The following is an 11,921-nucleotide window of genomic DNA, read 5'->3' as shown; positions in this document are numbered from 1 at the left end:
ATGTGTGACTTTACAAACATGACAAAACAATCTCATCAATTTATGATCAAGTACAATTAATGAAATTAAAAGACACAGTAATAAAGGATCTCTTAAAGCGTTCTGTTTTAACAGCAGGTGAAATAAAATCATGTCCTCTGTTTTGCAAAAATCTGTTTCTTAGGAGGTAATAGTTGATAAAGGGGGTGGGAAGGAGTATCTGTGATAATGTTCCATAGCACAGTCTGGATTTCTACATGCCATTCTTCATACATTTCTATTGGCATTTGTCTACCTTTTAAGAGCTTCTTTCTAAAAGGTATTGACCATTTCCTTCATTCTCATAACTTTGGTGTTTGATTCAGTGGCAGATCCAGGGGAAGGGTCTGGGGGGTCCAGACCCCCCTATCAGACCTGACGCTTACAACTTTGAGACTGAAACTCTTACATCGACAGGATCGTATATCACTTTTTAACTGGCTGATTTTTTTAATTGATGAATCCAAGTAAAACGGTAAGTGGCCAAGGAAGTATAACATCCAACCGCCACTGGTGGGAGGGGTGTGGGGGGTGTTGGGGAGATGCAATTTGCCTCAAGAGTCCAACAGTCCTCTCTGAACCAAAGTTTGGACCCCCCCAATCAAAAATTCCTGGATCCACCCCTGTGATTCAGCAATGATACAGTACAGAGAAATGAGATGCTAATCCCTCCAAGGGGTTAAGGTTTACCAAGAAGTGGCAGGTGACTGCCCGATCTTTAATGCAAATATTAAGTTCATAAATATCTTATTAGACATTTTATTGGGTAGTATCACTGAGTATTTTTATGAGTTGTGCTGTATATTGATGAGCTCATTGGGCGAGTCAAAATACAAATGAGCAAAAATACGCAGCAATACTACACAACAAAACATCTAAGAAGAGATTTATTATCCAACACGCCAAATTGTTATTTCAGTGCTGGTGAATTTCACGGATAATTCTGGAACACAAATATCGCATGATATTTGTACTCTATGAAGCCCAATTGGATAATAATAGTTGTCACTGTTGTTTTTCTAAATTCAGATTTATCAGGTGATTGTTAGGTGTTTAATAAATTTTCACACATTACACATGTCTATGTTTTTTAAAAAATTTTTATTTCAATATCACCTAAAGTTGCCCAACCTTTCAAAATTAATTTTGTTTCAATTTCAAATTATTTGATTCAGTAAAACCCCTGTACAAAATTATGTAAAAATATAGAAAATCAACGATTCAACATAGCCCACATTTCAAGGTATCCTGTTAAAAGATCCTGTAAAAATAGTAAAACATTTCTGAGATGACAAGTAAAAACATTATTTACAACAATTAACATTCACATAATGACACTTAAACTCATGCTTCTGTTAACTTTCTGTCCTATAACTCTAGAGTTGCGGGTTTGAGACCCAAGTCCTATTTTACGCTGTGGAGAGTTCTTTTGTTGTACTCTTGCCTCCTCCAGCTCTCTAAAAAAGGGAAAAATAAAAAAAGTTCTTTATCTACAATATTATTTTGATAGATCAGCTGCCTTAGTTACCCAAAGTAATCTATTGGCCTTTGCCAAAAAGAGACACTGCTTGTAGTCTAGCTTTTATTTGTAGTCATAAAGTGACAGTATGATAAGCAAAGGCTGGGAAATTTTTGTTTATTCGTTAAAAAAAATATTTTCTCTGAACCACCATCCTGGGCATGAAAGAACATCAAGTCAAAGATAAAAAGGACAAACTGAGATGCTGATTTCATGGTCTATTCAACTATTATTAAAAACTGGATCATTGGATAATACAATTCAAGACTTTTTATTGGCTTAGCCATTATGGTATATGAGCTAATATACCATAATCTAATATCTGTACATTGTAACATCTGGTTTCTTCTTACAAAATAAAGTTGAGAAGATTTGTCTAATATCTTGGGGCGTTTTTTTAATAAAACAATTATTCCACTCGTGCTTGTTGGATATGAGATGATTATAGCCAACTCGGCGCTATGCGCCTTGTTGGCTATCTATCATCTCATATCCAACACACACTTGTGGAATAATTGTTAAAGGTTGCTTTTCATATATTTTAACACCTGGCGTGCTACAACAGGGTCATTCATTGTATCTTCATTTTAACACTTGAAATTCACTGTACCTTGATAGGACTTCATTTTTAAATTTTTCAGCATTCAGTTCCTTCCTGAGTTGGGCCTGTGAATTGGAAAAATTTAGTATGGAGAAGTGCTAAATGAAAAAACTGTTTTCTGCTTGTAAAACCCTGAAGAATTCCTCTGAGGGAATGAAACAAATCTATCTGTTATATCTTTGAGTCCACTGAAGTGAACTTTTGATGATCAGCACTATTCAGCTTACCTTGGATTTTGCTGCAAGAGGACAAAGAACTGGGTGTTGTGTCAGGGCTGTGGCAGATGGTCGGTCTTTAGCCAAAGGGTTAATCATTAGCTGTAACAAAGAGTAAATTTGTAAGGATTTCTCCATTCTATCTGTTCATTAAGATCACAAACATTTTCACAGTCATCATTGACCTTCAATCAACCTTAAAATATTTATTGATTCAGGTTGACCTAATACTGGTAACTTTAAAGAGGTGAATATTACGATATGTGTATAAATCAATGGCAGAACAAAATAACTGTAACTAAGGATTTGGATCAAGTTCTAATCCATAATTTTGGGCTTGTGGGTTTACCGGAATAACAACCTTAGCTGGTACAAACCTTTAATAGTGAGTTCATTTCTTTTGAGATATGCTTCAGATTTTCTAGTTGGCCTCTCCTAGGGAAGAACAGAACAAAAAAATTACATTTTCTGTTTGTTAAAATGGAGTACTTCTGTAACGTATAATTTAAAAGGCAGTGCATAAATCTACTTGTAGATATGGTCCCTACACTTTCAAGCAGGAGGTTTATTTTAAAACAAGACTTGTTGTAGTGTATTAATTTTTACCCTCAAAAAGTGGATATTCTTAAGCAACAGTTGAAACATTCAGTGCCTTATCGTCTGACAACTACTGGGTGGTTAGCTGCATACCTGATTTCATGCCATTCTTCACCATTCTTTGGAAGTTCTGGCCCTCCACCCTGATGAGAAAATTCATGCATTATATTAACTTTCTATTTTGTTTGGGTGTTAAGGCCTGGCTAAACTAGGAAACTTTGTTGCGGAAACATTGTTGTGGAGGTAAATGTTTCCCAGTTTAGCTGTGCAGGAAACATGTTGTGGAAACAAATTTTGCTGCTCAGAAACAAAAATTGTTTTTGCCTGCAGACAAAACATTTTTGTTTCCCGGACACAAATTTTGCATCTGAAACATACATTTCCCAGTTTAGCCAAGATGAAAACAATGGCCTGATTTATACTGGAGATGGATCATCTGTCGAGAAGGATCATCCGTCTAGTATAAATGCGTGAAGGACTATGAGACCAACTACCAATGTATCATGTGACTCGTCCCGTGTTTTATACTGGATGAGTTTTCTGAACGGATTTCCAAAAAAGCACAACGAAAAGGTATAGTTTTTGCGGATAGTTCATCTTCTTTCTGAATTTATACACAGCGACGGATCATCCATCTTGACGAGTTATCCATGATAATTCGTCTGACAAGATGGACTATTGCGATAGCTCGTCTGGATGGATGATCCAACTGATTGCCCGTGTTTATACACAGACGAATTATCAGATGAGCTACCGTTCCTTGCCCGAGCTCGTCCTAGACGGATGATCCGTCTCCAGTCTAAACCGGGCCAATGTTGATTAGTTTCCAGTGCTGCTCGCACATTGAAAAATATTTCATACCAGCGGCGAGCAGACAACAATTAAAATGGCTGACTGCGAAGAAATTCAAGCAGGTCATGCTCAAAGAAAGGGAAAGGGAAGGGAAGGGAAAGGAATTGGAAAGATGAAGAAATTGAAATGCTAATTACTCTGTATGAGGAAAGGCCTTGTCTCTGGGACGTGGGTCATAAGGACTACATGAATAGTGACAGTAAGGAGGTGGCATATTCGCAAATCGATCTACTGATGACAGAAAAATATGACATCAGCCGGGAGGATTACAAGAGCAAGTGCAAAATTATCAGGTCACAATTTATGAGGGAACAGGCCCTGGAAAGAAAAAAGAAGTCCGGTCAACAAACAAGTGATGTGTACCACACCTCTTGGAAGTGGTACAAGTTGCTGAAGTTCCTTATTATTGTGCAGAATGCCACAGAGGGCTTTGATACAATGAAAATGTGAACATCCTTTGATCCCCAGACTTCCTCGAGGTCAGTTTATTCATACACGCATGCGTAGCTCATTTGTTTTCCGAAACAATGTTTCATCTTCACCCACCCTCCCCCCCTTCTGTTTTTAATAGTTAATGAGTCTCAAGGCCCCACCAAACGATAAATGTTGGACGATCCAACATGTTTGTTGCATGTTGGACAGTCCAACATGTTGTAAATTAGGGGGTGGCCAAACGATACCAAACATCCATTCAACATGTTTGATCAAACATGGGACGCATAGGGTTGTGGGTAAGGATATTTCCCAGCGCACATCACCTTGTAATATCCACGGATGTTTAAAACATGGCGGAGAGGACAGAAAAATTTAAGCGCTGTTTATCAGTGTTATTAATGCTTGATGAGCTTGAAGAAACCGAGGATAGAGCAAGTAAATGAGGGAAAACAAGAGAATGGATTCGAAGACAATGAGAGAGTGGTTATTTTACCAAATTGAATATTGTTCGAGAACTAGCTGCCAATTGATAAAAAAATATGCTCGTTCTCTCTTGCCTTTCAGGTGGTACTCGGCACAAAAAACATCCCATAAGCATTAATTCTCTTCCAATAGGTCGATCAATCGGTCGGTTTCCTTGTCGCTCCAACATCTTGCTTTTTGTTTTGGTGTTTTTTTTTTTGCTAGAAGTTTGAGCTATATTCTGCGCTGCTTCCTCACTGGCTGCCATTTTCAAACCACACTGATGCAAGCCAATGGTGTCTATGGTAACGACTGAGTTTGCAGTCACAACGCAAGTACGCGCATGCAACATGTTGTTGAGACTGGCCAAACGAACAAAATTTCACACATCCAACATGAACAAAAGAAATGTTGGACAATGTTGGATCAAATGTTTGATACCGCTTCAAACATGTTCCAACATGTTGAGTGGTTATCAAACACGGTGGCCAAATGACAAAATGTTGGTTCACCCAACATGCTGGATCGTCCAACATTTATCGTTTGGCCGGGCCTTTAGACACATTGCAGTCTTAAAAAGGAAGGATTTCATGGCCAAACATATTTCATTGCTTTGTTACTGATTCTTAGATATCATATAACAGTTAATGAGTTTGTAAGGGTATACTCACAGCTAGAAACACCGTCAGTGCTAAAGCAAAAATGTCAGCTTTAGGTAATGCTGAATAATCCTAAAATGGAATCAAAGCACATGTTTAATGGTAGGAAAACAGCTAAGGGAGGTATCCATATTTTACTATTGTGAAGGAATCAGGAGTAGTTAGGTTTACTTACTTCTTGTAGTATTTCATTGGGCAAAAATCTACAGTCACCTTCCTCCACTTGTGGACTACTCACTGAAGTAACATGACCCAAGTCACCTAAAAAAAAAAAAAAAAAAAAAAAAAATAGAACACAATTGAGTATATACATTTGCAAATTTTTTTGCTCAACCGTTAGGCTGAAAGAGGTAAGATTTACAAAACTATGCAGCACTCTGCTGATTGGATAATCTCTCAACAAATGAAATCCCATTCAACTAAAGTTAAGGAAGTATGAAATTCTTGCCAGTGAGTTTAGAAGTCATAACTACTCAAACAGATAGGGTGGACGGTGGAGTCTGTGCTGAGGTGCATAATATAGTGCATGCATTTTCCTGCCAACATGGGTTTTGGCTTCAAATTGGCTCAGCCACTTTTCCAACTTGAGGCAGGCAAGAATGACAGCTGTTGATTGACACTGACTCATGATGTTATATTTTATATGAACTAACTCACATGCTTAGATGATAACAATTTAGGCATCAAATTCATTAGTTTAGCTGGAATTAAGGTCAGCAACTGAATCAATTCAGCCAGTCTCAATTAATTTGAATCTATCCTCATTCAAATAAAACAGCTTGTGTAGTAAATTAAAGCTTCTGAACAGGTTCTAAGGGACAGCTTGTGTAGTAAAGCAAAGCTTCTGAACAGGTTCTAAGGGAAAAATCCAATGTACCTATTTTGTAAAGTGGTGTTCTTTTCCTTGGGCCTGGGGTGTCATTTTCATCAAATCCTTCATCACCACTGTGATTGCATTCATCAATACCTGAGCTGTAACTAATAAATATATTCCCTGAAAGGCACAAATGCATTAAGACTCAGTGGAAAACATTACAATTAATTGTGATCTTATGGCATATAGTATATAAATGCTGGAAGCCTAACTATGTTTATCAACTATGTTTATTCGTTATGGTGACCAATTTACATATTTCAACTGAGTTGATATAACCAATTTACATATTTCAACTGAGTGGATATAACCAATTTACATATTTCAACTGAGTTGATATAACCAATTTACATATTTCAACTGAGTTGATATAACAATTTACATATTTCAACTGAGTTGATATAACCAATTTACATATTTCAACTGAGTTGATGTAACCAATTTACATATTTCAACTGAGTTGATATAACCAATTTACATATTTCAACTGAGTTGATGTAACCAATTTACATATTTCAACTGAGTTGATATAACCAATTTACATATTTCAACTGAGTTGATATGTTTATCAAAATAATCTTGCAGACTCTAAATATCCCTGAATGTAAAAAGCATTAAGTATTACATACCAGGTTTGATATCCATATGAACCAAAGCCAATGAGTGGATATACTTTAAACCCTACAAAAAAAAAAGAGTAAGTTAAGCAGATTAGTACCACCACACAGATCACATTATCTCCAGGAGTCCAGGTTGAGTTAATTTATTGCTTGAGTTTCCATTAAACTAGGATTTGCTCAAATTACATCGATGCAAGAATAATAACAGTTTAGGTCACATGTACCTCAGCTGTTTGAATAAGAAGCTGTTTTAATTCTCCTTCTGCCATAGTTTCATTTTGTTTTGCATTTCTTTCAATCAAGTCAGCCAGACTTCCTCCTAAAAAAGTGTCAAAATGACTATGTGATAAAGAATAAATGACAATCCAATTGTATACTATTAGTCCATGCACCCAACAAATAACAGCAGGGACCCATCAAAAGAATGGTTTTACTTAAATAATACACGATATACAGTGTATGATTGTCCCTCATACCTTCACAGTACTCATTTTGTATCAACATGTGTCCGTCTTCTGCCCATGCAGAGTAATATCGTACGACGTGAGGATTCTTTCCTAGGACAGCATGGGCATACACCTCACGCGTTGCATTTTGCCTGTAAAATTAGAGAAGGTAATCTCATTATACTGCCTTTTGCTGACAATTTAAGGACAACAAAGTTGTTAACTGCCCAAAAAAATTAAAATTAGTTGTAACCTATTCTTGCAGCTATCAAAAATGACAATGTCAATTTTGGAAGACACTGTAGGGAAGAAAAACTTGAGCAAGGTCAAAACACTAATCAGCTAAGTAGAAAAGAACTGGGAAAGGCAATACAAACAGAAGAGCAGTTGTAGCTCAGTGCTTTATAAGAGATGACTGGAAGCTGAATTGTGCTTGCAGCCCTGAACAGAGGTGAAATTATTCTGACTTGTGAAGCTACAGCTTGGTTATTCAAAACAGTACTTCAACAATTTTGGAAATTCTTATCCTTTCTTTCAGTATTCTCATCTTAATCTCACTCCGATTGTTCTCTCTTGTACTTACTCATCAATAGAACCAGCTACTGGTTTCAGCGACCGCTTTAATGCATAGATGCATCCATCTTAAATCAAACACAAATTTGTTTATTAGCTCTATTTATGTATTGAGCTCATTGTACATGCAAAGACCCCCTACCCCATCATAGACTATTCTCTGGCCAATAATAGAGGGGACACAAACATGATGTCTCTACGCAAAGCCTAATAAATTTGAGTACAACATTTCTTCAAATATCTCCCGCAAGAAACATCACTCAGACCTGAATCTTTGCAAGACTTTGAATATTCATCTTCTTTTATCCCTTTTATTCTTGACTTTATTTGTTGAATGGTTTTGATGATGATATAACAGTGAAACCAGCAATTGAAAAAGAAACCCTATTCTAGTCAATCCAGTTAACAAAATGCAATGCCATCCAGCTGCAAATCACCATTAGCCCATTACTAAGAAGTACCCCCCATGATGATTGCTTTCGCATTATTAAAGGACAAGTGGGACAATCCAGAAAACATGAAAAATATGCTCAACAAAACAGAACAGTAAATTTGATGCTCACCTAATCTGTTTAGACATTTATGTACAGAGCCAAACTGGCCAGAACCTATGGTGCTTATTTCAATAAATTCTGCATTGTAACGTGAAATGTTACTCTCATGGAGTGCAAGCCTCTGGAGATCAAAGAAAAAGAGTTGTAAAATACATGATGCTCATTGTGTCTAAGGTACAAAGAGCATAACACCACTGGATGGTTACCTTTGCTGGATTTCCAAATATTCCATCATCATCGTCGTCCACATCTTCATCGTCGTTATCATTACAAATTGAACCATTTCTGAAAATAATCATATTACACTTTTAGCCCATCCTCAAAACCGTACGAAGTGTCAAGGTCTTGTTACTTTGTTATGGGCCCTTCCATTGTGAATCACCGTCAAATCACAATAATAAATTTTATGAAAACAATTTTCTCAAAAGAAAAAGAAAACATTGCATCAGTGCCGACTTGTCTCACTTGTGACACAGGAATGCAGAGGTGAGTGTGGGTTAAGGGGAGAGTGAAGCTGACAGTCCGGTTCTGATTTGGTTGTCAATGCTTTAACGATGACTGGGAAAAAATTAGGCGTCAGTTGACAAATCAAACCCAGTCAGCGGAAATTACCAACCGAGACGCCCCTTCACCTCCGACACTTAATTTAAACTTTTTTTGAGCTGCGCATGAACAAAAGACCTTGGAAAATTGATGTAAACGTAACAGGTAATTTGGAATAAAGGAACCACATTAATCGTTTCAGAAACTTATGCAGTTTTTGCATTTCTTGAAAAAAAGAAGTCTGGAAACCAACCTTCCTTCTCCATTTCTTGCTCGCTTCGCACCAATGGCCGAGGTGTCTGGAGTAAACGGGTTTACATTTGCAGTTACCTGGCGAGATCGCGGTCCCATTCGGGGTTCACTTTCAAATCCACGACCTTTCAGTAAGCCATGGCGCAGTCTCGATACAGGCCTTTTAAAATCCATCGTGCGATTCATAGACGAACGTTCAAGCAAACTTTTAGGCGTCTGCGGGGAGTCGAACAATCGAAGCGCTCCCAGAGAGGGAGGCGACAGAGGCGGAGTGGTACAACCACTCATCTTGGCTTTTTCTGGTGATTCATCCGACATGTAATCTCTAAAAGGACTTGAAAAGCCAAGATCCCAACACTCGTCCGTGAATTCGGGCGATACTGGTACAGTGAGCCGAGAAGGACTATAACCGCTCTTTGCGTCGGCAGAAGACCTGTCCATTTCACAATCGTTTTCTTCTAGGACGAATGGAAGGCGTCCCGGTCGAGACTTTGTGCACGCCATTGAACCAACTGGTAATAAGTGCGTCTAAAAAACTATTTAGGTAGATTTGGAAGTAAACTGTACAGCAAAATGCAAGAGAAATCCAAGGCCTTGTGAAGAATGAATGGCGAAGTGTGCAACATGTAAAGTACAACGGTGCTGTGAAACAAACAAATGTTTGATCTAGCCAATCATAAACGTTAAAGTCATGTGACTTTCCAAATTGGCGGGAAGGTGTTATTCATTTGATATCCAAACAAATGAAACAATTAAACAACTTGGATATGTATCTGTATCTATGTAATTTTTTTTAAATTTTTTTATCATAACGTCTATTGTCTAGTATTTCGTTCAGTAAAGAGATTTAAACGGAAGAGTGATTCGCTCTGACCACCCCTTTTTAGGAAAAAATAGGACTTTTTTTAACTGTGAAATGTTCAGCAAGCAACCGTGGACGATAATCCTACTCTTGTACGTTGGATCAGCAGTGATCTAATCGGCCCAAAATAACGAATATAAATATAGAGGCAAGGCCGATACAACGTAGATAAGTTTTAAAACGGAGCACTATATTTCGGCTGGCCAAACCAACCTTCTTCAGGTGGTAATTAGACAGCTGTATGATGTAATAGCGGAAATACGTAAAACTAATTTGGTTGACAATGAGATAATTGAAAATAGAAATAGTAAATAAAAATAGAAGTAAAGTGGGGTAGATTGAATAAATTAAATAGCTAGAAGTAAGAATAGTAGAAGGAAAAACACTAATACAGTTCTTCGCGAGCGTTAAGGCCATCGGGATAAATAGTATTGCCTCTTGAAATTAAAAAAGCATCCCTGGCCTTGCGGATTGAGTCTCTCTCGGAAAACACTTTTTCGATGGCGATAAGCTCCATGTCGGAAGCAGAGTGGTTGGGAGAGGAAAGGAAGTGTTCTGCGACTGTAGTAGGTTTAGATTTAGAGTTAGGTTTATGAATGGTACGGCTGTGTTCATTAAAACGGTCTTTTAAACGTGGTTTAGTTTCTCCTATGTATTGTAAGTTACAGCGGTTACATTGAATCAAGTAGATAGTGTCACGAGTCAAGTGAGATTTAATAGTACGTCTTTCGCCGGTGGAAAAAAAGGTAAGTCCGTCAGAGATGTAGGGACAAGTAGCGCAGTTACTGCCATAACGGAAAGAGCCGGAAGGGGGGGGGGATTTGAGGATGGGAAGTGGTAGAATTGGAGGGGAGTTTGGCTGTAACTTACTTATGTGTCGCGAAGGTTGGGGGAGCGTCTGAAGACAATGACTGACAGAAGAGAAATCTAAATACCGATGACAAAGTGTGCTTTTATTTTTTTTTTTAGGGGGAAATCGAAATGTATCATATTTAGAGGAAATGATATGGCATCCTAGAGTTACTAGGGCGGAACATTGTTTTGTTTTCGATTTACGAAAATTTGACTGAGAAAGGTTATGAGATCAAATTTCACGCGGAAAGGCTTCTACTGTCCCGGAGGAACTGGGTACCAATGATATGCCAAGAATTGTCCCCTCCACCCAAAGTTGTGTTCCACTCCTTGAAGTTCTTCAAATTTACCTCGTCGGAGTATTCGCCTTCATATAAGGCTTCGTTCTGTTATCAAAAGTTGCTTTTGCAGATTTCACGATATGGCCAAACCTGGGGATGCTGACAAACAGTATAAGTTGGTTGTGGTCGGAGGCGGAGGGGTTGGTAAATCTGCGTTAACTATACAGTTTATTCAATCGCATTTTGTGAGTGACTATGATCCTACGATCGAAGACAGCTATCGTAAACAGTGTGTCATCGACGAAAAAGTTGCCCATTTAGACAGTAAGTGAAGTGTTTGTGTTGTTTCTTATTGAAATCATCCACATAAAATACATCGAGATCACACTGATCACACGGGTTGATCTTGGGGAGTGTCAGCATTCGAGTCGCTGCACGGCCCTGGAAATCGAAGAATATTTGTAGTCAATATCCTTGTAATTAATTTTCAGCATTTTTGGGGAACATATGTGATCTCTATTTGTACACAAATTTCTTTTTCCACTGATTTTGACACACACGAAGAGACACAAGAGTATTTTAGATTTGGAACAGAAGCGTCGTTGAGGATACCGGATAGATTTACCATGGAAATGGTAGCCTCAATTTCACACTTTCGTGTTTGGGAATGGGAGCAAATATTCTGATGGAGACTCGATGGGCAGAG

At 37.9% G+C, this 11,921-nt stretch overlaps 2 protein-coding genes and 1 pseudogene across 2 annotated transcripts in view; 2 read left to right on the top strand and 1 right to left on the bottom strand.

Moving 5' to 3' along the window:
* Positions 1-1,100: 1,100 nt before the first annotated feature.
* LOC111326408 (wee1-like protein kinase 1-A) lies at positions 1,101-9,883 on the bottom strand. The gene is made up of 15 exons (XM_022930397.2): positions 9,222-9,883; positions 8,632-8,710; positions 8,435-8,546; positions 7,882-7,939; positions 7,329-7,450; positions 7,077-7,171; positions 6,862-6,913; positions 6,236-6,352; positions 5,534-5,619; positions 5,371-5,430; positions 3,044-3,093; positions 2,731-2,788; positions 2,366-2,455; positions 2,148-2,203; positions 1,101-1,475 (listed from the first exon to the last, which is right to left on the bottom strand). Exons 1-15 carry the CDS (start codon positions 9,722-9,724, stop codon positions 1,343-1,345), a joined length of 1,671 nt encoding a protein of 556 aa, XP_022786132.2. The 5' UTR covers positions 9,725-9,883; the 3' UTR covers positions 1,101-1,342.
* Positions 3,837-4,489, top strand: LOC111326410 (uncharacterized; annotated as a pseudogene).
* Positions 9,884-11,087: 1,204 nt separating the features above from the next.
* The window catches only part of LOC111326409 (ras-like protein RAS2), a 7,997-nt gene continuing 7,163 nt past the window's right edge, over positions 11,088-11,921 (top strand). Inside the window, exon 1 of the mRNA XM_022930399.2 lies at positions 11,088-11,539. Within this exon, the coding sequence (XP_022786134.1) occupies positions 11,356-11,539 (184 nt within the window). The 5' untranslated portion in view covers positions 11,088-11,355. The remainder of the gene's footprint in view (positions 11,540-11,921) is intronic.

This window comes from Stylophora pistillata, chromosome 1, assembly GCF_964205215.1.
Source record: "Stylophora pistillata chromosome 1, jaStyPist1.2, whole genome shotgun sequence".
NCBI classification, from domain to species: Eukaryota; Metazoa; Cnidaria; class Anthozoa; order Scleractinia; family Pocilloporidae; genus Stylophora; species Stylophora pistillata.
The sequence above is the reverse complement of the archived record's forward strand: the minus strand, read 5'-3'. Positions and strand labels throughout refer to the sequence as shown.

What these genes read in the sequence shown, in the direction of transcription:
- LOC111326408 (XM_022930397.2), bottom strand. Translation starts at nt 9,724, where the DNA reads ATGGCGTGCACAAAGTCTCGACCGGGACGCCTTCCATTCGTCCTAGAA. An exon ending in TCATATGGATATCAAACCTG is followed by an intron (nt 6,353 to 6,861) that starts GTATGTAATACT and finishes TGTGCCTTTCAG; the next exon opens with GGAATATATTTATTAGTTAC. An exon ending in AACACCACTTTACAAAATAG is followed by an intron (nt 5,620 to 6,235) that starts GTACATTGGATT and finishes TTTTTTTTTTAG; the next exon opens with GTGACTTGGGTCATGTTACT.